General features: G+C 51.0%; 1 protein-coding gene across 7 annotated transcripts in view; it reads left to right on the top strand.

The window, feature by feature from the left end:
* The window catches only part of CCDC57 (coiled-coil domain containing 57), a 110,692-nt gene that overhangs the window by 31,107 nt on the left and 53,318 nt on the right, over nucleotides 1-26,267 (top strand). For 3 of the 7 annotated variants that reach the window (XM_061175578.1, XM_061175582.1, XM_061175581.1), the window contains 9 exons: nucleotides 1,842-2,000; nucleotides 4,010-4,172; nucleotides 4,567-4,701; nucleotides 10,697-10,919; nucleotides 11,585-11,737; nucleotides 12,329-12,394; nucleotides 16,966-17,069; nucleotides 20,071-20,271; nucleotides 25,566-25,752. In XM_061175578.1, the coding sequence (XP_061031561.1) occupies nucleotides 1,842-2,000; nucleotides 4,010-4,172; nucleotides 4,567-4,701; nucleotides 10,697-10,919; nucleotides 11,585-11,737; nucleotides 12,329-12,394; nucleotides 16,966-17,069; nucleotides 20,071-20,271; nucleotides 25,566-25,752 (1,391 nt within the window). The remainder of the gene's footprint in view (nucleotides 1-1,841; nucleotides 2,001-4,009; nucleotides 4,173-4,566; nucleotides 4,702-10,696; nucleotides 10,920-11,584; nucleotides 11,738-12,328; nucleotides 12,395-16,965; nucleotides 17,070-20,070; nucleotides 20,272-25,565; nucleotides 25,753-26,267) is intronic. The other 4 variants (XM_061175584.1, XM_061175583.1, XM_061175579.1 and 1 more) reach the window with 3 other exon arrangements.

Genomic DNA, 26,267 nt, shown 5'->3' on the forward strand with positions numbered 1-26,267 from the left:
CTGGAAATATCATACTTGAAATGTCTTAATCCTTTGAAAATGTGACACTTTTATTACATGATGTTTCCAGGCAGGTTCAAAGAGGGTGCATTTTCCTAAGTTAGCAATAGAGCTGAAGAATCCTAATGCTTTACTGAGCAGCATGGCTTTCTTCTGGGCTGTGGGGTTTTGTACATTTTCCCATAGTCATTCCCCTTCTTCATTCCCACCTTGGTCTTTAAAGCGTTTTCCCAAATGGGTTTCGCTGCAGTCTTTTGTGAAAAGAGAACTCTGCTACTCAGAACAATAATAATCCTGGCTCAACCGCGAGCCATCCCCTGCCCGCTGCAGCGGGGTTGGCCTGTGAGCAGAGAGCCCCACCCTGCCACCGCATGTCTGTGCCGGGCGTCGCGAGGGCGCTGGGGTGCCCGAGAGAATGGAGAGCACAGGGCTCCTCAGGTGGGGACTCAGGCCTGGGGGTCACAGGCAGGGGCAGGAAGAGCAGAGCAGAGCCATCTCGTTCCTGTGGGGTCAGCTGACCCTTTGCCGAGGGCATTTTAACCCAGCAGTCCCCAACCTTTTTGGCACCAGGGACCATTTTCGTGGAAGGGAGTTTTTCCATGGATGGGGGTGGGGTAGGGGAGTGATGGCTCAGGCGGTAACGCGAGCTATGGGGAGCGGCAGGTGAAGCTTCGCTGGCTTGCCCGCCACTCACCTCCTGCTGTGCGGCCTGGTTCCTAACAGGCCAGGGTAACCAGCACAGCAGGGACTTCCCTGGTGGCTCAGTAGTTAAGACTACACGCTCCCAGTGCAGGGGGCCCAGGTTCAATCCCTGGTCAGGGAACTAGATCCCACATGCATGCCCCAACTAAGAGTTCATATGCCACAACTAAGGAGCCCACGAGCCACAACTAAGACCTGGCGCAACCAAATAAATAAAATAAAAATAAATATATTTTTAAAAATTATTAAAAAAAAAAAAAACCCCAGCACACCAGCCTTGACGTTCAGGCCTCTTTAAGCTGAAATGTTTAAAGAAGTTTCCCACGAGGGCACCTGCTCCCTTCTCCTTCCCATCTCTGCCCATGTTTGGATGGAGCTTTGTCTGAGGCTCAGGGCAGCTGCCCTCGGGACTTTGATCCAAGGCCTTATCGGCTGACAGCCATTTGCCTTCCCACGGCTCGTCCACCTCTGCACTGCACTCCGTGGCCCACCTGTGGGCCTGTGGCTCTGAGCAGTGGCCAGTGCATGACCACAGCATTTACCCCACAGCATGCTGAGTGCAGGTTAGGAGGGAAACAGGCCAGGGCTGCAAATAGGGTGACCACCCTGCGAGCTTTGTGTGGTTAATATCATGGCTACTCTAGTCAATATCTTTAGGTGTTTTTTCTAAAGTTTTTCTTCTTGGGAGATTTATCAGATTTTTGGTGATTCTACCAAGGAATGTAAAGGGTTTCTGTAGAACCTTATCTTACTGTTCAATTTGGAGATATGTGTTGAATGTCTCTATGTGGAAGGGCTGTGCCAGGCATGGCAAGGGGTGCCCAGGTGAGTCAGATGGCACTGGTTCAAAACCGTTGGCTCCGAGAGACACGCCCTGGCACACATTTCCCCGCGCACCTGGCATGGGCTTGGCATTCTGCAGGTGTTAGTCGATGCTTGGGTTGGTGGGGGGGATGGGTGTATATTTCTTCTAGGGTAGGACCATTTCTTAATCTAGGCAAGGAAGTCTCTGCCCTGATGAGTGTGAAAGAGACCCTGATCTGTAGCATTTCCTTTGAGGGCTGTGTGTGTATTTGTTGTAAAAGAGAGCTCGAGTGAGAACCACGCCCACGTTCACGTAGCTTCCCTTCTTTGTTTAGACTTCGGGAAGATGCGTCAGCTCTAAAATCCCGCTGGGATGCCCAGATTGCTCAACTTTCCAAAGAGATGGTCTCCAAAGACCTTCAGGTTCAGTCGCTGCAGGAAGAAGAGGTGAAGCTGAAGGCACAGCTGGCCAGATGCCAGCAGGACATTGGAAGGTACCATGTGGTGGGGGAAGGGGATGAAGATGGGGCGGCGGGGTGGGTGGTCAGAGGAGGCCTTTCCCACAGAGCGCGGTTCTTGGTCTGCACCAGGGCTGTAAAAGTGTGTGTGCCATTTGGTCCTGTGTCAGGAATCACCTCTGAGGTCTTCTGTCTGACTGTTAGTGTCTTAGTGTCTTTTCCTATCAGTTGGAATGAGCACTTGGCTAAAGATAATATTCTCTTTCTTGAGAAATCATTGAAATATAATAAATGTACCAATTTTAACTGTACAATTGATGAATCTCAACAGATATGTACATAAATATGCAGTATAACCACTACTACAGTCAGGATATAAAACCCTTCCATTGCCCGAAGTCCCCTCACACCCTGGCACCTGCCAGGATGCTTTCTGTCACTGTGGGTTTCTCTTGATCTGGAATTTCATCTGCGTGGAATCCTACAGTTTATAGTCTTTTGTGTCTGGTTTCTTTGGATATTTATTTGAATACTCAGGTGTTCTATTTTGTGTGTGTGTGTTGCTTTTGGTAATTTGTATCTTTCAATGAGTTTGTCCATTTCATCTAATTGTTGACTTTATTGGCATAAAATTGTTTATAGTATTTCTTTATTGTCCCTCTAATATGTATAAAATCTGTAGCAGTGTCCTCTCTCCTTCTTGATACTGGTGACTTGTACTGTCTCTTTTTTTCTCCATCAGTCTAGCTAGAGATTTATCCATTTTACACATCTTTCCAAAGGGCCAGCGTTTGGTTTCATTGATTTTTCTCAATTGTCTTTCTGTTTTCAGTTTCACTGATAACCTGCTCTTATCCTTATTATTGTCTTTCTTCTGTTTCCTTTGCTTTAATTTGATGTTCTTTTGATAGCTTCTAAGGCTTTCCCCACAAGGTCGGTCTCATCTGCCAGGAAGGCTGGTGGGTTTTTTATTTCAGACATTTCACTTTTCATTTCTCTCCTCATTGTGTGTGTGGTTGCCTTTAATCTCTGAACATATTTACAGTAGCTGTTTTAAAGTGTTTTTCTGCTAATTACATCACCTCTCTTGAGGGTCTGTTTCTGTGGCAGCCAGGTCCCCCAAGTAAGTGGGTCTCACTCGGCTGGAATCAAGGTGTCAGCCGGGCTGCCCTCTCTTCTGAGGCTCGGGATCCCCTTACCAGCTCATCTAGGTTGTCGGCAGAGGTCAGTTCCAGCGGCTGTGGGTCTGATGTCTCTGTTTCCTTGCCGGCTGTCAGCCGGGGTTGTCCTGGCCATGTGGTCCTCTCAGCACGGCCAGCAGGAGAATCTCCCTGCAGTGGGCAGGACGGAGCCTTACTCGGTGTCCCCTGTAGAAGGTGTTACCATCCCGCCCTGGTCACAGCCCTGCCCACGGGGGGAGAGGCCTTCCAGCGATCTTCACCCTGCGTTGCTCTGTGTGGCTGACAAGAAGCCTCGTGCGGGTCCGGTTCTCTCCCCCATGCACTTTTCTTCCATCCCAGCCGATGGTCTGTACCTTCCCCACGGCATCTGAAGCCCCTCCTGTCCAGCACTCGGAAGCTTTCAGGCAGAAGGCGCACATCCCTCTCCAGCCATGGTGGATTTCTTCCTATTTCCATGGTTATTTCCTCCTTCCATTCTGATTTCTCCCAACCCCCGGTAGATGGACGCTGGTCTTCTGAGTTCTGTTTGACCTTTCAGCTCACTGTTGACTATCCAGCTGTGTCTGCTTTGCTGTGAACCCTCTCGCGTTTCTCTAGTGCAACCATTTTCTTGTTTGAGTTTGCTGGCTTTCTTCCTGTCTCCTCTTACTGAGTTTGACCTCCTCTCCCACAGTGCTGGGTTTCTCGGTATTGGGAGACCCGGCCGCCTGCTCCTCTCTGAACCTGGGCCTGTGTGAAGGTGTAAGCCAAGCCCGTGAACACGGCCGGCCTGGGGGCCCAGGAGGGGCGCCTCCCACCTCAGCTACGTCACAGCCCAAAGGGACCTCAGGAAAACGTTCAAGTTGGTGGTTTTCACCCCCGCAGGTACAAGCAGCAGCTGTCTCTGGCCGTAGAGAGGGAGCAGAGCCTGGCGCGTGACAAGGTGCAGTTGGAGCTGGCCTGGCAGCGCCGCTGCGAGGGTGTCGAGCGGGAGCAGTACCAGCGGACTGAGGACTTGATTCAGGGCCTCACCGCGGCCAGAGACCAGGTCTCTGCTCCCCAGGGCTGTCTGACTTCTTTCTGCAGAAGGAAGGGCTGGGAACGTCCACTGCGGTGCATGGAGCCCGGCTTGGGCCCTCACTGAGTTATCCTTTGCATTTGAAAACACTCAGCCTCACTGAGCAGTTTGATTTATAACAACAGCACTTAAAGTGATGAGTCCCTGCCCATAGCCTTTCTCTAATGGCCAGTGCAGCTGCCTCTGGAGCTGGATCAGCGCTTGCTGTGCTCTGCCGGCTCTGATGGCCACGTATTTCCTGGGGTTTCTCACCCGAGTGTCTGCTGTCTGCTTCCCAGCAGGATGGGGAGCTGGTCTGGACCCTGAAGGTGGCACTGCTTCCTTGTAATCCTCCCAGGATGAACTGAGTCTGTGTTTTCCCCAGGTTGCGGCCAAGCTGCAGGAGACAGAGCGGGTGCTGTGTGGCCAGGAGGTGATGCTGAAGGCCGTGACCCGAGAGAGAGACCAGGCTGTGCAGGCGCTGGGGACACGCGGACTCCACCCTGAGGAGGAGGCGCAGGTGAGGGGCCACCTCCTGCTGAGCCTCCCCACGGCTCTTCCTCCCAAGCCCCTTGGAGACACCCACTCCCCCAGCCAGAGGGAAAATATGTCAAATAGAACCAGCACTGGAGGCAGGTCTTTTCAGCCCTATTTCTTTTAAAGTGACTGTTTGCACAAACAAGGGTGAGGCTGAGCCTCAACCAGTTAACGGGAGTCTACACTCAGTCTTTGTATCTTCAGCATCTGAAATATCAAAAACCCCCAAATTCAGATATTGCACCGTGGCAGACAGTAACACAAAGAACCAAGAGGTTAGAGCTTTATCCCAAAACACACTTCTTCACACGTGGTGAGTAAGCCATTCAACATGCGACGACGGCCGTTTCTCTCATAAAGCACAGACTTCTGCTTTGCGCTGGCCAGAGCCTGATACTGACTATGGGATGCCTGCGGGTTGAATGGTGGCCCCAAAAGACATGTTCCGGTGTCAGTGCCTCAGGATGGGACCTTCCTTGGAAATAGAGTCTTTATGGATGGAATTAGTTAAGATGACATCACATGGGAGCAGGGTGGGCCTAACCCAATAGGACTGGTGTTCTTAGAAAAGAACACACGTGAAGACAGACACAGGAGGAAGGCCATGTGACGACAGAGGCAGAGAGCGGAGCCTTGTGTCTGCGGGCCGAGGGGTGCCAAGGACTAGCGCCAGTAAAACCTGAAGCCAGAAGCGGCAGGATTTGACTCAGAGTTGCAGAGGGGGCATTTGCTTCCACTGAAGGGGACCCTTGGCGCATGCCTAGAGTTTGGCATTACAGTGAACACAGCCCATGTCTTGCCTTGCCTCTTGCCTTGTCCCCCGTCCATCCAGGGCTCCGGAGGGAAGCCCTGTCACCGGGCTGCTATGAAATCTGGGCAACCCGCAAGGAGAAGTGCCTTCCAGAGCTGCACCAGCAGAGCTTAGCCCGAGCCTGTCTCAGACCTGACCTTCCTGGTTCAGTGGCCCATTGTTTCAGTAGTTGACCTCTGTCCATTTGTGGAAAGTCACTTACCCGGTCGTCCAGGATAATGGAGCCACTGAAATCCTTAGGATGTATCCAGGGGTGCTGGCCTCTTCCCACCTGTCCAGCTGTCCACCTGCAGAGGGAGGATGGACGTGGCACAAGCTGCGTCTCCAGGCGTCCACCGGCCCTGCTTGTGCCTATGTGCGCTCAGCCAGACTGTCAGGAGTGCAGGTTGTAGCTCATGTGTCCTTGCTGGGAGGATTCGTGCTCACTGCGGGTGGAAGGTGGCCCTGGGGCCTCACTGCGACCTCTGTGGCTGGCACTTGCCCGCAGTTGGCGCTAGGTTGACCTAGCGTTCACCTGGTGGAGGTGGGCTCCTGCCAGCCATGCTATGTGGGCAGTGACTGTCCTCTCTGCACAGGTGACTGCGCAGCCCCCAATCTGGCCACCCTCAGAAACCTCGGGAGCTTCCGAAACACACCCCTCTGAGTCCCAGCAGGACCTACTAGGCCCGATGCCTTAGGGGTTGAGCTCCGAAAGGCACATCTGTTAACAAGCCCCCGGGGAGATTCACCGCCAGCCAGTGGTCAGGCTTGGGAGCACCGGTGTTCCCAGGAGGAGAGGTGGGGCCGACCCCAGCCTCCAGAGTCACCTGTGGTCCTGGGGGCTCACAGCAGGTAGTCTCTGCATGGGTGCCTTCCCTAGGACACACAGAGAAAACAAATGCCTCTTTTTTTTTTTTTTTAATCAATGAGCCCCCACCCCAATTTTTCCTTGTTGTATTTTCCCCCCAGGCTGGCAATTAAAAGAAGACATTTGTCTCCAAGCACCAGCTCGGCTGGTCAGGGAGGCCTCTCATGGCTGGTTGCCTTGTTAAGTAAACAGGGGCTTTAGAAATGGTCTAGGGGTCAGAAACAAGTGCCCCGCCCATCCCATGCAGAGTGGGGAGATGCACACCTTTGTCCTGTACAGAGGGGCCCGGCCATGGGACCCCGGAGACAAAGCGAGTGGGGCGTGGCAGAGCAGCATCCCAGGCACCTGCGAATGTGAGCTGGCGTGGCGGTCTTGACAGAGATGTGGCTTCCAAGCCAGGACCCAGGGTGGGGCAGAATGCTGCACAAGTTCCTGGCTGACCCAATGGAATGAAGTTTTTTGAATCCTGCAGATAATAGCAAAACACTTGTGCTCCCCCTACAGGGCCTTAATACTGGGAACAGGTTAAGGATGTGACCACCTGGTAAAGCGGCAGGTGTGGGCAGACAGCAGTTGGTGCTGAGTTCTGCAGGGATGAGCCCTTGGCAAACACTAAGGTAGGAGCAGTGAGGGAATCTGTCATACACTGAAGTCAGAAATGGAGGCCGCCAGGGAGCAAGACACTGTGCTTCCTGGGGAGTGATGAGCCCATCACAGATTCCACTGTGCAGATGGGCAGGCTCTTGGCTTTGGCCACATCTTCTCCCTCGCTTGGTACTAGTTCCGAGCACGGAGCCTCAGCAGAGCCGTGGTGATCACCCCACGGAGACCAAGGCACCACCGTCGGGCAGGCACTACCAGGGCAGAGACGCAGCCACGGCCGCAGGGACAGAGGATTCGCCTTGCAACTGGGCTGCACTGCGGCTTTGAGGGGGATCCTGTTGTTCAGGACAAGGAAGCTGAGGACCTGAGAGGAGTGGTCCCTGCCCCACAGGTGGCAGAGGGAGAATGTGAGTAGCACCAGCCAGCTGCATACTCACGGCCCCGACCACACTGCTGTCTGCCTGAGTGGGAGCAGCCTGAGGCTCTGCCACGGAGAAGGTGGGAAATGTCCCAATGGGCACAGAGAGGGAGGTCGGGTGTTTGCAGCAGGAGCAGTGGGGCCAGAGCAATGGCTGGAAGGAGACAGAGCAGGTGCATAGCAGAACCAGTGGTGGCTTGAAAAGCTGGGAACTGTGAGTAACAGAAGAAATAGGTTCATTCTGAAAGTAAAAATAATATGTGGCCACTGCAGAAATTTTACAATTTTAGTTCAGCACAGTGTTCTCTGGAGTCAAGTGGGCCCAAGGTTCACCCCAGCTCAACTCCTCCTTGGCTGGACCTCTTGGGTCCCCTGTGGTGCCTTAGTGGGAAGTTGGTGACAGCGTGTGTCATGTGCTTGCTCAACGCCAGGGCTGAGCGTTGTGGCCGGGTCAGACCCGTGGAGGCCGCGTGCGTGTCTGTCATCAGCATGTGGCTGTGTGTGGTCGGGTGGCCCCCGAGAGCTCGCGTCTCTGTTTCCTCATCTGTGTGACGGGTACCCCTGGGAATGCTTGGCCCACTGCAGGTGGATGTGAGCTCTGCAGATGTGAGCCAGCATCGCTTGGAACAGAGAAGAGAACAGATCGTGTCTGTCCGACACTCAGGCGTTTTAGTGTATTTCCTTCCAGCCACCTGTATCTCCATATCTCATGTATGTTTCTGTGCCCATACTGTGTTCATATAGCTCAGGTCATGCTATATAATATTAATTCTTTTTTAAAGTTTCCATAAATACTTTTCACATCATTAAAATTCTTCAAAAATGTAGGACTTCCCTGGTGGCTCAGTGGTTAAGAATCAGCCTGCCAATGCAGGGAACACGGGTTTGAGCCCTGGTCCAGGAAGATCCCACATGCGACGCAGCAGCTAAGCCTGTGCGCCACAACTACTGAACCTGCGTTCTAGAGTCCTGAGCCGCAACTGCTGAGCCCACGTGCCACAACTACTGAAGCCTGCGCGCTTAGAGCCCACACGCCACAACTACTGAAGCCCGCGTGCTCTAGGGCCTGTGTGCTGCAACTACTGAGCCCACGTGCTGCAACTACTGAAGCCCACGAACCTAGAGCCCATGCTCTGCAACAAGAGAAGCCACTGCAATGAGAAGCCCACACACCATGACGAAGAATAGCCGCCGCTCGCCACAACTAGAGAAAGCCCGCATGCAGCAGCAAAGACCCAACGCAACCAAAAAGAGAATAAATAAAAAATAAAATTCTTCAAAAATGCAACTTAAATGGTTGTGTACTTTATTGTATGACCATGCCATGGTTTACTTCATCGTTCTCTCACTAATGGCCATTGGGATCATTTGCACAGATTCTTGTAATGCTGCATGGGCATGTTTGTGCATCTCTGAACTTGTTAGAAGCTCGCATTGTGTTCACATAGTCTTGGTCTCTCTCAGCAGGACTGGTCAAAGGTCCTCGTGAGCCCGGCTGGTTTGCTTTGCTGGTAAGCAGGATCCAGCAACCAGTTGGAAAGTCAGAAAGTCTCAGGATGGGACCTAGGCCTTGAGTGGGGAGTGAGCATGTGCTGCTTCCTAGGGGAGGACCTTCCTTCCTGCCCATTTGGAGGTTAGTGTGCTGATGGGGCAGCCGTGGAGGAGAGGAGCCTGGTGCTTTCTGCAAGCAAACATCCACAGAGGGCTGGGTTGTGCTGGGCCCAGACACAGAGAACTAGGCAAACCACAGGCTCCCTTCCTCTGTCCCCTCTTCTCTGGCACCCAGTTCTGTACAGGCAGTGTCTGAAGACAGTGATTTCATAGAATTTGGTTTTCTAGTTGCTTACAGCCAGAGGGCAAGTCCCGTAGCAGCAAATCCCTCATGGTCAAAGGCAGAAGTCTCTCTTGCCATCATTTTCAAAGGAGATTTTCACTCAGGGTGACAGGTTTTTTTTTCTTTCTGCATATAGTTCCATTGTCTTCTAGATTTCATTGGTTCTCATGAGAAGTTGTCAGTTTCTTGTATTTGTTCTTCTGCAGGAACATAATGTGTCTTTTTTTCCTCTGGTCGCTTTTAAGAGGTTTTCTTTATCATTGTTTTTTAGCAATTTGACCATGATGTGCTCTTTGGTGTGAATTTTTTTGTGTTTACCTTGCTTCAGGTTTCTTGAACTTCTTGGATCTGTGGACTTACGTTTTCATCAAATTGGAAATTTTTTTGCCAACAAGTTCTGAATCCTTTTCTGTCCCCCACACTGATCTGGGTTAGTGTGTGTCTGCTTCACATTATTCCGAGGTCACTAGAGCTCCATTGTTATTTGTTCTTTTTGGTTTCTTTCACTCTGTGCTTGAGTTTGAATACTTTCTACTGCTATGTGTTTATGTTCCCTCATCTTTTCTCCTGTAGTGTCTGATCTGCTCTTAATCCCATCCTAGCCAGTGAATTTTTCCTTCAGACAGTATATTTTCCATCTCTGTAGATGCTATTTGGTTCTTTTTTGATATCTTCCATTTCTCTTTTTATGTTCATTTTTTTCTTTAAATCCTGGAGTACATTTATGGGAACTGCTTTAAAGTCCTTGACTGCCACTTAGCATGATGTCTTCATGGTCCTTCCATGTTGTAGCATGTGTCAGAACATTGTTCCTTTATGTGGCTGAGTAATGTTTCACAGTGTTACCCTTTGTTTATCCATCATCTGTTGGTAGACATTTGAGTATTTCCATTTTGGCTACTATGAATAATGCTGCTCCAAACATGTGTACAGGTTTCTGTGTGTATGTATGTTTTCATTTCTCTTAGGTCTATACCTAGGAGTGGAATTGCTGGGTCATATAATAGCTCTGTGTTTACTTTGTTGAGGAACAGCCAGACTGTTTTCCACAGCAGCTGCACCATTTTACATTTACAAGGCACTGCATACCTTTACCTTTTACAGTGCACAAGGATTCCATTTTCTCCACATCCTCAGCAGCACTTGTTACCGTCTGTCTTTTTTATAACTGCCACTCTAATGGGTGAATGATGGGTTTCTGACTAAAAAGGAAGGGTCCCCAAATTTCTCAATAAAAGTTATCTTTGAAAAACAGTGGTCTTGTCTTTATGAAACACAGGAGAAAAAGTTTTTTAATACTTCTGTCAACATTACCCACCTCCAGGACAGATGACGGGGAGCAGGGACAGGGGGCAGGTGGACGCAGATGCAGCCAGCCTCAGTGCACAAGGGAATCATTGGTTCTTGGCTGTAACCATTTTCTTTTCTTTCTTTTTCTTTTTTTTTTTTTTTCCGTATTTGACAGATGCTTCTACGGCATCAAGAAGAAGAAATAAGTAAAAGTTTTCCATCTACTGTGATCCAGCAGCTACAAGAGCAGAACACAAGCTTGCGAAATGTTATTGCACAAATGAGGAAAGAAATGGAAACTCTAAGTGATCAAATTCTTCCTTCTGCCCAGTTAGGAGGGGAGACCTCACAAACAAACCAGCCTGACCCAAAGGCAGCCGCTGATTCAGCTGTACCTGGTGAGTGAGGGGGAGAGGGGGAGAGGGAGAGGGAGGATGAGGAGCCATCTCTACTGGGTCCAAAATAGGCTTCACTTGGAGTCTTACAAATGAACATCCCCTTTGATAGATTACTTCAAAATATGACAGCTGCTTTTCCTCCAAGGGAAGGGATCTTAAGTCAAATATTTTATATACAATAAAAACTTTTTATTGGTAAGTGGAGGGAAAAAGTGAAGGATACACACTTGACACACTTAAAAACCAGAGCCAGACTTGGACCAGGGGCTGGGTTGGCGTTGTGCTCTCCTGGAGTGGGCAGGTGGGGCTAGGGGAGTAGGCCCTTCCTCAGGGGAGCATCCAAGCCCCAAAGGTCGCCCAGCCCCATGCTATTTGGAGCAGGGTCTCGAGGGGTGGTGAGTGGAGGGGCAGCGCCTGAGACGGCTGCACTCAGGATGAGATGGGTGTGTCTGTGCGTCAAGGGTTGCAGGACTGAAGGAGGGTGAGTGTTTGCTCCTGATTGTGAGGTCCCCTCGGAGAGCATGGCGAGCTGGTCTCTGGAGGGGAGGGTATCACACAGACAGCACGGGACAGTCATGAGGGTCGGGCAGGGGAGGGCAGGGGTGGTAGATAAAGGGTGAGAGTGTAAACGCATGTGCCTGTGTGTTTACTGGGTTTTTTGGAAGATTATGTTCTGGCCCTTGAAGCAGAAATGCGAACTCTAAAGCATAAATTTAAAACATTGGAAGAACAACTAGAAGATGTGTTAGATCCTTCGAAGACGACCTCGTCCTGTGCTGGCGTTCAACCCAGTGTCCTGGCCTCCACAGACACCACCGGTGAGAATCCTTGTGTCGTGTCGTGTGCTCTGTCCAGTGACTGTCCAGTGACACAGCCCGAGGAGCTGTTGCAAATGTGCCACCCCCGGAGCCCCTTGCCCTCCTCCTGAGCCAGCCACTGTCCTGACTCCTCACCCTGTGGCTGAGTTTTCATATAAGTGGAATTACACATGTGTACTCTTGTCTGGCTTCTTTTGAGCTGCAGTATGTTTTGGTTGATGGTCAGACTGTCTCCAGACTATTCACACCATTTCCTCTCCCAGTAGCAGTCGTGAGAGCCGTTGCTCTGGTTCCTGCTGACACAGCACAGTTGGCCATCTCCTGTACAATAGATCCTTGAATCTTATTTATTTTATACATAATAGTTTGTACTTCTTAATCCCCCACCCCTATCTTGCCCCTTCCCCCTTCCCTCTCCCCACTGGTAACTACTAGTTTGTTCTCTGTATCTGTGAGTCTGTTTCTTTTTTTGTTATATTCACTAGTTTGTTGTATTTTTTAGATTCCACGTATAAGTGTTATATTTGTCATTCTCTGTCTGACTTCTTTCACTTAGCATAATGCCCTCCTGGTCCATCCATGTTGTTGCAGATGGCAAAATTTCATTCTATGACCAAGGAGGCAGGAATATGCAATGGAGAAAGGACAGCCTCTTCAGTAAGTGGTGCTGGGAAAACTGGACGGCTACATGTAAAAGAATGAAATTAGAACACTCCCTAACACCGTATACAGCAATAAACTCAAAATGGATTAGAGACCTAAATGTGAGACCAGAAATCATAAAAGTCCTAGAAGAAAACATAGGCAGAACACCCTGCCATAAATCTTTTTTTTTTTAATAAATAAGCAACTTTTTTTTTTAATTAATTTATTTATTTATTTATTTTTTATTTTTGGCTGTGTTGGGTCTTCGTTTCTGTGCGAGGGCTTCCTCTAGCTGCGGCAAGCGGGGGCCACTCTTCATCGTGGTGCGCGGGCCTCTCACTATCGCGGCCTCTCTTGTTGCGGAGCACAGGCTCCAGACACGCAGGCTCAGTAGTTGTGGCTCACGGGCCTAGTAGCTCCGCGGCATGTGGGATCCTCCCAGACCAGGGCTCGAACCCATGTCCCCTGCATTGGCAGGCAGATTCTCAACCACTGCGCCACCAGGGAAGCCCTGCCATAAATCTTAGCAATATTTTTTTGGATCCATCTCCTGAGGCATTGGAAGGTCTTAATTTAAGACAAACTTATCCGTCAGTCTGTTCCTCTGTGGTTGGTCCAGGATCACAGGCTTGTTCTAGTCTCCACTTTCATTACTCTTAACTTCCTTTTCCAACAACGAGAAGCCTGGCTCCCAACCTCCTCAGTACCTTCCTTCTTCTATCCAGTTCCTGGGTGTGAGCAGCCTCCCTAGCACGGAGGCCTTTCCCCACGTGGAGGCCCCACCCTTTTACCCAGGCCCTCCCGGGCTCTGACAGCCAAACCAGGCTGCCCTCCACCCTGACACCCTCGCCTGCTGGGCCACCAGCCCCCAGGCAGATCGCCCACAGAGGGTAACCTCCTGCCACCGCCCATCTGATCGTTTATGGGGTCCATTGTTCAGGAAGGAAAGGAAAGGGCAGGCAGGATGCTCTGCCTACCTAGTCATCTTGTCCCAAATAGTGGACGTTTTATTTTTGTCTTTTCCAGTGCTGATAGCTTTTACTTTTTTCTCTTGTATTATTTCCCCTGAGTGGAATCTCTAGTATGATGTTGATCATAGCTGGCTTTCTTCCTGATCCCAGAGAAAAACTTTCAACACTTTAAAGTTTAATATTTACTTTTTTTTGTCAGATTAAGAAGGTTTCTTCCTATTCCTATGGTAATACAAATCTGTATGTTTTTGTCATGATTCTATCAGTTTTTGCTTAATGTATTTTGAAGCTTTGTTGTTCAGTGTATGTACATTTATGTTTTCTTGGTGAATTCATCTGTATATCATTATGTGGTGTTCCTCTTCATCCTGGTAGTTTTCTTTCCTCTCAAGTCTACTGTCTGATGCTAATTCAGCCAGTCCAGTTTTCTTCTTTTTTTTTTTTTTTTTTTTTGGCCATGCTGCACAGCATGTGGGATCTTAGTTCCCTGACCAAGGATAGAACCCTAGCCCCCTGCATTGGAAGCACAGAGTCTTAACCACTGGACCACCAGGGAAGTCCCAGTCCTGCTTTCTTCTGATTGGCGTTTGCATGTATATCTTTATCGTCCATTTTCTTTTAACCCACCTCCATCATTGCATTTGAAGTGAATTTCTTGTAGGCAGCACGTAGCTAGGCAGTTTTGAAATCCATCTTGTGATACTTTAGCCGATGGGTTTAGAGTGTTTGCGCCTGACGTAATTGTTGCTGTGTCAGGAGCCAAGCCTGCCATTTCACATTTGTTTTCTATCCGTCGGTTTCCTCTTTCCTGCCTCCACTGAGTTACTTGAACATTTTTTAGTGTTCCACTTTAATCTAGTTTTTCAGTGTATCTCTTTGGGTACTTTTTCTAGTGTTTGCTCTAGGGATTACAATATCCTTACTTACCACAGTCAACTCGTGTCAACACTGCAATTTCAAGTGGAATGTGGGGATCTTACCACCAGTCAGGCCCCATCACCCCCTTTATTGTCACAAATACCACCCCTCTGTACATCGAGAACGACATCAGACAGGATCCTCGTTTTTGCTTTCAACTGTCAAACATAATTTTAAAAACTCAGGAGGAAAGGTATGGTCCATTCTTTTCCCAGATCCTTCCCCTTTCCATGACTCTTGATTCCAGGTTCCTTCTGTCTGAAGCACTTCTTCAGCAGTTCCTTTACAGCAAGACTGCTGGTGACAAACTCTTGGTTTTTCTTCATCCGAGTTGTCTTTATCTCACCTTCATCCCTGAAGAGTATATTCACTGGTATAAAATTATGAGTTGACAGTTCTTTGCTTTCAGCACTTAAAATATACCATTTTCTTCTGGTGAGAAATCAGATGATCATTTCTGATGAGCAGTCCATTGCCTGTGAATCATTTCTCTCTGCCTGCTTTCAGAGTTTGTCTTTAGTTTCAGAAATCTGATTATGATGGTCTGTGCATAGATTTCCTTGGCTTATCCTTTTGACATTGAATCTGAAGGTGTGTCTTTTGCCAAATTTGAGAAGTTTTCAACCATTATTTCTTAAAGTATTTTTTTCAGCTCCACACTGTTTTTCCTTTTGGGACTCCAATGGCAAGAGTGTTAAGATCTTTTGTTATTCTCCCACAGGTCACTGAGGCTCTGTCTGTCTGTCTGTTTCCAATCTGTTTTCTCTATTGTTTAGATTGGAGAATTTCTGTTATATCTTCAAGTTCACCAGTTCTTTCTTCTGTTGTCTCCATTCTCCTATAGAGCCCATACAGTGAGATTTTTATTATGGTTTCAGTTCTAAAATTTCCATTTTGTTTTTCTTTGTATTTTTTATCCCTTTGCTGAAACTTCCAATATTCATTTGTTTTGAGAGTGTATCAGATTGCCTGTTGGAGTCGCTTTAATCTGTCATCTGTTGTCTTTTTCCATTCAAGGTGAGATTTTCCTTGTTGTTGATATAATGAGTAATTTTGGATTCTGTCATGGACATTTTGAGTGTCGTGTCATGAAATCCTGATTGTCATTGAGTCTGTTTTAATTCTGCTTCTGTTTTACCAGCAGCCGTGCGGGTCTCCCTTTTCCTGGGCCTTGGTTCCTGGTTTGAGCTCAGTGGTGTCTCTGAGTCGTGGCTGCTCCAGCACCAAAGTTGGGAAATACAGGAAGGAAAAAACTCCAGGAACTCACTGTGGATCATCCTTTGATTCCCAAGGTCCCCAGCCTCTCTGCCTGCTTTTCCTCCCTGTTCAGACTCTCCTCATCTGGCTTGGTGTGTGGTGTCCAGGGCTCTCAGCTGTAATCAGGGAGAGGAGTGGGGTGGAATGCACACACTCATTTTGTTCAGAATGAGAAGCTTAAATTGGTCTTTGAATGTTAAACCAACCCTGCATTTCTGGAATAAACTCAACATGTGATATATTCTTTTGCTAATATTTTATTGAGAATTATCACATTTATGTTATGGGTAAGATTGGCCTATAATTTTCCTTCCTCTTGATGTTCACGTCAGGTTTTGTAATCAGGATTATTCTGGTCTCATAAGTAAGTTGGAAGATGGTTCACTATCTCTCTGTTTTCTGAAAAAGTTTATATTAGACTTATGTTAATTTTTCCTTAACCAATTGATGGACTTCAACTTTGAAACCACCTGGGCAGAGAGTTTTCCTTGTGGGAAAGTTTTAAATTTTTAGTTCAGGTTTTTTTTCACAGTTAAAGGACTATCTAGATTTTCCTTTTTCTGTGTCATTTTTTGATGTTATAATTTGCTAGAAAATTGTCTATTTCATTTAAATTTTCAAAAATTTGGCATAAAGTTGCTTATGGGAGTGTATTCTCCACAAGTTTTCACAGCCCCCAGGATCTAAAGTAACAGCCTTTCCATTTGCTATATTGTCTCTGTCCGTTTTTCCTGCTTAATCTCACCAGGGACTTAACTTTGTCAAAGAACCTCCTCTGGTCTTGTTCACCCTCTATTGCACATTGTTTTCTGTTTCCTCAGCATCTAATACTGACTTTGTTCTGTCCTTCCTTCTACTTTATTTGCTTTTTTTCCCTCATTTTTGAAATGGATGTTCAGTTCATTTATCTTTCATCCTTCTTTTCTAAATAAGCTTGTATGGCTGTAAATACTTTTGAAAGGACAGCATTAGATGTATTCCTTAAGTTTTGATAAGCAGTGCTTTTATGATAATTCAGTTCAAAGTAATTTCTAATGTCCATTGTGATTTCTTCTTTGACCTGTGGATTCGTGGACATTTTCTTAATTCCCAGCCAAACGACTAGGAGGCTACACAGGTTGGCCTCTACCAGACACTAGCTGGTAAGGTTGGATTTTTTTCTCCACAAAGACTCCTGCTTTCTTGGCATAAGGACTGTTCTTCATGTGCAGCTCATCTCAGTCTTTGGGGGCACCCAGCTGCATCCACTCAGCTTTAGAACATCTTAACGTCACAGCAGACCAGCAGTGACAGTAGGCATCCTTAGGGGAAGGCAGAGAAGAACACACCTCTGCCCTGGACGCCGCAGATGTCCATCTCCTCAAAGGGAGGACAGGCAGTTGGAAGTTCCCAGGGCTTTAGGAGATGTGAGTCTGACAAAAATCACTCTCTCTGCAGGAGGAGCTGTGCCGGTCGATGGTCCATCCACGGGACTGGCGCTCAGGAGGCTTGGAGACAGGGCACATCTCCTGAGCTTCCTGGTGGCACAGCTCAGACAGAAGGTATGGCCGCCCTCTGATGCTAGACTGTGTAGGTCTTCCAACTGAAGGCACTCCTGGGGTGGCACTGAACCCCAGGAACCTGCTGTGACCTCTCTGTGCCTCAAGTTCCCTGCGAGGAAGGGGTTGTTGTGAGGAGCAGCTGGTTCACCTCTCGTGTGTCCCTAGAAGGCACGCAGCGAGGACCTGGTAGATGAGAGAGGAGAGTCCAGGGCAAGAGGGGCAGTGCTGGCCGTCGATGCGCAGGGCCCCGTCTCTGCCCTCCCAGGACGTGCTGGGCAAGTCCCGGGACCCGTGTTAAACCCAGGCACCAAGCTGTGGCAAGAAGGTGTGCTCGTCATCACTATCTGTGACTCTAGATGCCTTGGCCAGTGCCGACCCTTTCAGTCCCCTGGCCCTGCCTTCCTGGGGGATGGGTTGTCACCAGGTGCTCAGCCGACCCACTGCTTCCTGGGGAGGCAGGACAGCTGGGCAAACTCCAGTGCAGTTCCGCCCTGGCATGATGGTGCTGGTGTCACAAACTGTGCTTTATTGCTATTAATTCATGATATCTCTCTTTTTTTTTTTTTAGTGTTTTTTATTAAATTCTGGTAAAATATACATAACATAAAGTTTACCATTTTTGCGTGTACAATTCAGTAACGTTAAGTATATTCACAGTATTGTGTAACCATCACCAGGGTCTGTTCCCAGAACTCTTTCATCATTTGAACAGAAACTCTGTCCGCGTTAAACACTAACTCCCTGTTCCCCACCCCCAGCCCCTGGTAAACTCTACTCTTTCTGTCTCTATGGGCCTGAGTCCTCGGGGAGCCTCATATCAGTGGAATCACGCAGTACTTGTCCTTCTGTGACTGGCTCATTTCACACAGCATAATGTCCTCAACGTTCATCCATGTTGTAGCAGGTGTCAGAACTTCTTTCCTCTTAATAACTGGAGAGTATCCCAGTATTTAGTGTACCCATTCATCTGCTGGACACTTGGGTTGCTTCCACTGTTTGGCTGCTGTGAATGTGGTGGACACATTCTGCCGTGAATGTGGTCTGTCCAAGTCCCTGTTTCACTTCTTCGGGGTATGCATGAAGGAGTAGAATTGCTGGGTCACAGGGTAATTCTATATTTAACTTTTTGGAGAACCACTAATGTTTCCACAGAAGCTGCACACTTTCCACCCCCAGCAGGTGCACGAGGGTCCCTGTGTCTCATGTCCTCACCAGCACCAGCTGCTTTTTCTGTCTTTTTGACTCTAGCCGTTCTAGTGGGTGTGAGGTGGACCTGACCTGTGGTTTTGATTTGCATTTTCCTGATGAAAAATGATGTTGAACATGTTTTCATGTGCTTATCGGCCATTTGTATGTCTTCTTTGGAGAAATGTCCATGAATATCCTCTGCCCATTTTTAATCGGGTTGTTTATTGTCTTGTTGTTGAATTGTCAGAGTTCTTTGTATGTTCTGGATACAAGTCTTTTGTCAGATATATGATTTTTTTTTTTTTTTTTTTGCCACACCGCGGCATGTGGGATCTTAGTTCCCAGACCAGGGATCGAACCCGCTCCCCCTGCATTGGAAGCACAGAGTCTTAACCACTGGACCGTCAGGGAAGTCCCCCAGATATATGATTTGCAAACTTTTTCTCCCATTCTCTAGCTTGTCTTTTCATGGTCTTGACAATGTCCCTGGGAACACAGTTCTTACTGCTGGTGCTGGTGGTGTCACGCCACTCTGTCACCTTGTGACGTTTCTTTCCCATGAGGCCGTTTTCATGTGCCCTTTCAAGTCCATAAGTACATAGGTTACACCATCCTGCAGACTCTGCATCTTCCATGGAACAGAACACCTGGCTGGTGACAGACATTGCTTGGCAATTTCTGTCTTTTGTGGGGAGCAGGCAATGCCCAGAAATCAGATGCCTTGTCTTGGCTGAAAGTTCATTTTTGCTGTTGCAGTGGAGATGAACTGGACCACTTTTCTCTTTCTGGGATTACAGACCTATGTCACATATGAGAGGAGGGGGTCTTCAGATGCTTGCCCTTTCCCAGTTCTGCCCCACCATCGGGATTTTACATCCCCCCACATGCTAGAAACAGGAAATAAACATGTAAATAAGAGCTTTTAATCCTGTCTTGGTAATGATAGATGGTTTGATTATCCTGAGGAAAAAAGTCTACCTTGAAGTGTTTTTTGTTTGTTTTTTAGTTAACAGTATACATTTATCAAATGGTCACCTTTTTTAGTGTATGTGAATAAATAGAATAAAATATTCATTACGAATTCTTTGTAGGAGTCCCTGGAATAGGAAGATATTTTATCTTCCTGAGAATAAAATTGGCAAGTTGAGGGTGTAGAGAGGTGTGTCTTTCTTTCTGCTTGTCCTTTTCCCCTCCTTATGCTGGGAGAGCAGACGTTGTCGAGAGAGGTAGCTGAAGGACGGGGCGGCCCTGGAGCTCTGGCCAGGACTCTACTCGGGCACCTCCTAGCGGCCCCACAGCTGCCCCAGGTTGTTCGTGCAGCCAGGACTTCCCTTCCTGCCCCTTCCTACGCCTTCATCCACCTCTGCCTTTTGATAGGCTTGGGCCTCCCCACCCCTGCCCACGGTCACGTGCCCTTTGTCTCCACCTGGGACTAGGGCCCAGGAAGAGGGTTTTAAGGCCCACTGTCCAGACACCTCCGTGCAGGTACTCTCCCCAACCAACCTTGGGTCCAGTGTAGGCTCTGCTGCAGGTGCCCGTGTCCCCACTCTGGGGGCGACAAGTGGAGCCGCCTGGGAGCCTGGTTAGGTGGGACCGGAAGAGCTGCAGCTTGGCGGTGGGGCTGCAGGTTTGTGGGTGATGGAATTCGGCCAGAGAGGGGAGGCTGACCAGCATGTGTCCTGCTGATCTTTCTGGACGTTCTACCATCTACTGCTGCCCTTCTCTTGCTTCCGTGTCCTCCCTGCAGATCTGTTCCAGACCCCTTCCCAGAGCTGGCCGCCTTCCTAACATTGTCTCTAAAACGGCCTCCCAGGTGCTGCGGGAACCCCTGGACATGGACACCATCCAGCGAGAGCTTCCCCACGAGCTGGACCAGGTGCACCTGGAGGTTTTGCAGCTGCGGAAGCAGGTGGCTGAGATTGAGAAGCATCTCAGGTCAGCCCAGAAGGAAGGCAGGGATGCTTCAGGCAGGCAGCAACCGCACGCCTCAGACACTGAGGCTGTCGGGGGAGAGGTGGGTGCCCTGTGGGTGCCCTGCGTCCTGTGCGGGACTGGTCTGGGGTGCAGTCTTGGCCAGTGAGGGGCCCGCCCGCCCTCTTCTTCCTTGACTAGGCTGGCCCTGTCGGGGCTGTTCTCCGCAGACGCTGTCAAGGGCTGCCAAGCCCCTCGTCCTCCAGGTCGCTGAGATCCCTTTAAAAGCATGTAGGGAGGCTGCACATGTGAAGAGGACTGTTCTGTGTCCTCTAACACAGGAGTCCTTGACTGTGTGCTTCAAGGGCCTGGGAAGCCCTGAAATGGATGCAACGTGGTGGATTTTCCTTCCAGAGGACCCTCAGGGATGGATCCTGTGGTTCTCATGAGCTTCTCAGAGTGTTTGAGATGCTGTCCAGAGCACGGGCCACCAGGCCACCTGGCGTCCTGGTCCTGGTCAGGCCCTTGGCACCCAGTTCCCCTCCAGTTTCGTGGCTGGGTTTAAGCCAAGGTCCCAGGCCAGGGCAAGAGCTCTGCAGCAGCACGTTGTCCCCACATGTCTGCCAGACAGGCCACCTTCCTGCTTCCTGAACACCGTGATGGAGATGCTGCAAAGAATGGGCTTTCTTCACAGGGTGTCGTGTGACATGCCTCCCGAGACCTGTCAGTTACCTACGGTTATTTGCAGTCACAGATGGTGACCTGTCAGTTACCTACAGTTATTTGCAGTCACAGATGGTGACCTGTAGTTACCTGTGATTACCTGCATTACCTGCGGTGACCTGTGATTACCTGTGTTACCTGTGGTTGCACATGTTGACCTATTCATAAGCAGAAGGTTTTAAGGACAGTAAAATGATGTCTGGAAGGCGTCAAGAGTCCTCAGGCAGAAGTAGCATCGATCATATGCCCCCCAGTGGTTCTCATCCCATGGGCCAAGTTTTGAGAGTGATACTTAAGGACACAAGAGGGACCAGGCTCCACGACCTACTCTCGGGGACTGTGAAGGACCTGGAATGGAGAAGATGCAACCCAGGACACTATCTGGCTTAAGGAACATGATGGGGGGGCCAGCTGTGCCTTTGCAGGGGCGAACATATGAGGAGTGCCTGCAGAGGGAGATGGGCTGGTGAGGGGGAAGCCGAGGGAGCCTGAGCCCCGAGGGGGCACTAGAAGTGGGATACTGAACCCTCTGTGCCATCGGTAGGTGGATGCTGTCCCCAAGAGCCCCAGACCTCTCACAGTCCTGTAATCTAGGAGTTAAGTCCAGAGGCTCCGGGCCCAGCTGGGCAGCAAATGCCATTGGTGATGTGTCTGCTCTCCCGCACGGCCACGGCTGTTCCAGGTGCTGCCAGGGGCTCGCTGCAGCCCAGGGACCCTTGCAGCTCTCCTGTTAGCAGCCCTCGCATAACTCTGATCCCCTTGTTTAGAGTGAAGGGGGAAGAAACCATGGAAATGAGTGGAAATTAAAATCGAGGTATTTAATCCCTTGGCAGACAGCCTGGGAGCTGAAGCAACTTGAGGCCCAAGGCCGTTCTCCCAAGGTGGGTGTTGAGTGAGCTCTCTGGGCCTTAGTTTCTGCATGGCTATCAGGGTCCCACCTCCTTCCAGGTCTAGGCATCCTGTGACCTTGGTGAGGTCACTCCCAGGGTGAGAAATTGGAGGCACAGGAAACCCTTTGCCCAGGCCAGGCCCACCCAGCCTCTGCTCGTAATTGCCCAGCTGTGTGTTGGGTGCCCAGAGAAGAGGATGTGGGCACCAGGCTTCTGAGGCTGGGGAAGAAGGTGGTCGGGAGGGCTAGGATGCCTCTGGGGCTCAGGTTGGGGTTGAAGTCACCACAGTAAACTCGTGGGTTACTTTAAAGAGAGAGGTGTGCACATATCCCGGCTCCGTCCACCAGGAGCCAAGGGGCAGTGGCTCCCCAGGGTGGGTGAGCGCACCCAGTGCCTAGATCGCATTCCCGAACTTCTTGCTCTACTGAGAGGAACCAGGGTAAGTGGCCAATTCCACCACGGAGACATGACAGGGATGCAGGAGCCAGCGTAAATGGATCCCACTGACCAGATCCAAGCCAGTCAATCATGCAGTCAGGGTTATCATCTACCTACTAAAACGGAGTCGCATTCACTCTGATGCAAATAAACTGACAAGGAAGGGAAGGAGAGAGGAAAACTCTTCCTTACTTAGAACATCAACCAAGGACATGAAGGGAATGACACAGCCGGGAAGTTGTCATCAGATGCTGAAATTCTGGACAAGCTGTTTATGTGGAATCTCCCCAGAAGTTCTTCTTATTGGAAAGGGAAAACAGTAACTTTCTGGTGCTGCAGCCTGTGGACACCACTTCCGAGAGATCACCTCCCATTGCCAACACTGGGACAGACGGACATCACAAGCCTCCGGACAGGAGAGGGACACAGCCTCGCTCCTGACTCCAAGCACAAGACCTTAGACAGACCCAGACCAAGGGGCACTAAACCCACAGCCTGTCCTGTTGAGAACATTCTGCTGGGGACTTAGGGGACCCAGGATGCAGAAGCCATGCGGGATCCTGGACCCCGGGCAGGAGAAACAGTCCATAAAGGACGTCCTCTGGGCAGCTGATGGAGGTGCCTGTGGGCTGTGCGTTAGGTCATAATGCCATGTCCCTGAGAAATTTCTGGTTCTAATAACTGGTTATTAAGAGAATGTCCTTGTTTTCAGAAAGTACAAACTGAAGTATTGGGGCATAAAGGGGTGCGATGTCTCCAACTCACCCTCAGATGGTTCAGAGAGAGATGTGTGTGGAGAGGGGAGGAACCACCAGCAGTGAGACAGGAGCGTGGGCCTCGGGCCATCCCTGCAGCTGCTCTGTGGGGGTGGGATCCTGCCACACAAAAGCCAGCACCCCAGTCCAGAAGGGACCTGCAGACCCTGGAGCTCCCCGAAGTCACAGGAGACCCTGTGGGGCAGGTGGCTGCATTGTCACACTTCCACGGTTCTCGGCTCACCCAGGCCCCTCCCTCCTGCAGGCTGCCCTGCCCAGGCCCCAAACAGACGGATGCTGGGTTTCCCCAGGCCTCCCCACCGGGCACCTCAGACCACTGGGGGGCAGTGTTGGCTGGCGATCCCTCTGGCTCTGCCTGGAAGCTTGGGAACCTGCCCCGAGGAAGCCCGCGCTGCCTCTCCCTGGGCCTCAGCCTCAGCCTCCCTGCAGGGCTTCTTCAAGGAGCCCAGGCACTCCCTTCCCTTGGGAACAGAGTCGTCATTAGGATGCCTCAAGCTTTCCCTTTACTGCGTGGATGTTTCTCTTCTGGCCAAGATGCTGGGACCTGCACCAGAGCAGGCGAGGCAGGTGGATGGGGTCATCACGGGGTGGGACCTTGGGCCCTGAATGCAGCAGTGCAGAAGCTCCTGGGCATCTCAGGTCATTATTAGCATTGTGTCATTGTGGGGTGAGACTTTAGAGTCATCAAAATAAGCTTCATCTTACCAGGAACTGAGCTTAAGAGAGGTGGGGCCCAGCTGCAGCACCCGCTCATCGCGTGCAGTCACTGTGTGACAAGAACATGGGCCACTCAGGATCAGGACTCCCCATCCCCGAGCCCAGCCACGCCTCAGGCAGCATCGTTCCTCAGCTCAGGCCAGGGGCCATCTTTGCAGGGTGGGGTCCTGCTTTTGAAGAGATTTTTAAATAAGTGTTCTGAGTTTTGCACAGTCTCTGTTTTCAGAATTGTTCTTTCCTTACTTAAAATGACACAAGAGAATCCCACAGCATGTCCTCGTAGAGGACAAAGCCTGGAGAAAGAGTGGCCCGGCCAGTCCCCCAATCCCAGGGCTACATCCCTGGAGGTTGTGTACCTTTCCCAACGGGTCGGGTCAGCCACCTGGGGCCTGTGCAGCCCTGTGTGTGAATCCACGCTACAGGTTTCCAAGACACAGCCCCCCACCGGCCCTGGTCCTGTACACTCGAGAGACCCCGAGCCGGGGCTGCGGGGTGGAGGCCTTTCTCTGATGGTCCCTTTGCCGTCTCACCTCCACACCCCCCTTCATGCCAATACGTCAGGCATGTGCTGGAGGCACCGGTGTGCAATCACCGTAGCTCCCAGGCCACAGGAGGGCACAGGTGCTTGCCAGCCCTGGAAAGGCACACCAAGAAACAGGGCCAGGACAGGGCGTACTGGTCTTTTCCAGGGATGTAGAGCAGATTCCTCGTTCTGGCGCTAGCTCAGGTGGCTGGGACAGCACAATGCAGTTTTTCATAGGTGTCAGGAGCAGCCATGCCTAAGTAGGCCACCTGCTTCCTTTGGGACCTTGGACACCACTGGCTCCTCCTGGGCCCCTGCCTGGCACAGAGGCAGCCACACACATTCTCCTTTTTCCCTTTCTCCTTTCCCCACACCCACCCCATTCCAAATACCCCTCTGGGTGGGACCACACATCTGTGTAGGAGCCACACGGTTGGACCATGAGTCCGGACTGGGATAGTGGGGGCAGTGGTAGGATGTAGGGCCGCGTGGTGCTGCCCGAGCAACGGAGTTCAGACCTCGGGTGTTGGCCCAAGGCAGCCTCCAGGCCCAGAAGCGGAGGCCCCAGGCAGCCACTGCTCCCTCCCTTGGCCTCCTTTGCTTTCTCTCTGGCACCTTCGTCAGGGTCGGGACGGTGGGAAACCTGGGCCGGCCTGCAGGTGGTGGAGGGGAGTCTGAATGGCAGGTAGAGAAATGACTGAGACGGGAGTATGGACGGATGGAGCCAGAGAGGAGGCAGGGAAGGCAAGGGACTGAGTGAATGAGGGCAGGGGAGCCGTTGGAGAAGGGCCCAGGGCAGAGGGGCCCAGCAGTGCAGACGTCCAGGGCAAGGGGAAGAGAGTAACGGAGGCTGGGTTCCCGTCCCAGGCCACCTTTTGGGTCTCTGCCAGCCCCCTTCCACACCAGGCAGGCAGCAGGCACCCAGCCTGTGACCATGGGGCCCTCGAAGGGGGTCCGATCACACGTGTAGCCCTCATGGGTCCCGGGGGCACCTTTGGAGGGAGCCCAGGCCTGGGTGCCAGCTGGCTCCTCATTGTCGTCACTGGAAAGACACAAAGGCATTGGGGCAGGGCACAGAGTAACCAAGGGCAGGCAGGCCTTGGCCTGGGAGCCTTGAGGGCCTTCATTCAGAGCCCACCCCCAGCCCAACCCTGCCCCCCTGAGAGAGAAGGAGGGCATGGATGCATCATGTTGGAGGGACGTCACCCAGCGATGTGGGTTCTGGGACAGTTGTTCAGGCGGTGGCTCCCACCATCTGCACCCTCACTCCCACTTCCCCTTCCCCTCCAGGACTCATCTGATGGCCTCTGCTGTGTGGGTTTGTTCACAGGGCCCGGCACATGGAGGACCCGCAGGGACCGAGGACCAGGAGGCACAGCCCCCTCAGGCCCTGTCTGTGCCCCGACTCCAGAGGAAGCTCAAGGAGGCAGCCAGGAAAATCCTGCGGCTGCGCCTGGAGAAGGAGCAGCTCCTGGAGCTGGGGAACCGGCTGCGTGCGGAGCTGGGCCACCTCACTGGTGGGTGGTCCCCGCCCCCGTGTGGTTGGGGATGCTGGTAACAGAAGGGTCGCGGTGGGGGGACCGGAAGAGGGCCAGAGGGAGGAGGGCCGGCCAGGCTGGCGGGGTGGGGGGTGTGGGGTTCAGAAGGGAGAACAGAGCCTCCCTGTGGAGCGGCCAGGTCAGGAGTCAGGCACAGAGCTCGGCTTCATCTCTGCAGTGGGAGTTCCATGAACCCACTCCTCTGGCAGCATCTGTGAGAAAAATACCGCAGGTTAGCAAAGCAGCTGGTGTTTCTATGCGGCTTTGTGGTGACGGCAAAGGCTGCCGGGTTCCCAGGCCGGCTCCGGCCTCGGCTTCCTCGGGATAAAGGCGACAGTGTGTGCGGTGCAGCCGAGGCCGGGGCTGTGGGCCGCAGACACCCAGGCTGCCCGTGGGGGTCTTGGGTGCTGGTTCCTGAGAAAGGGGCCCATGGAACCCCCCAGAGCCACCACACATTGGGCCTCTCCTGGCGCCTTGGCACCATCCGGTTCTCA

The sequence above is a fragment of the Eubalaena glacialis genome, chromosome 19, assembly GCF_028564815.1.
Source record: "Eubalaena glacialis isolate mEubGla1 chromosome 19, mEubGla1.1.hap2.+ XY, whole genome shotgun sequence".
Classification (NCBI taxonomy): domain Eukaryota; kingdom Metazoa; phylum Chordata; class Mammalia; order Artiodactyla; family Balaenidae; genus Eubalaena; species Eubalaena glacialis.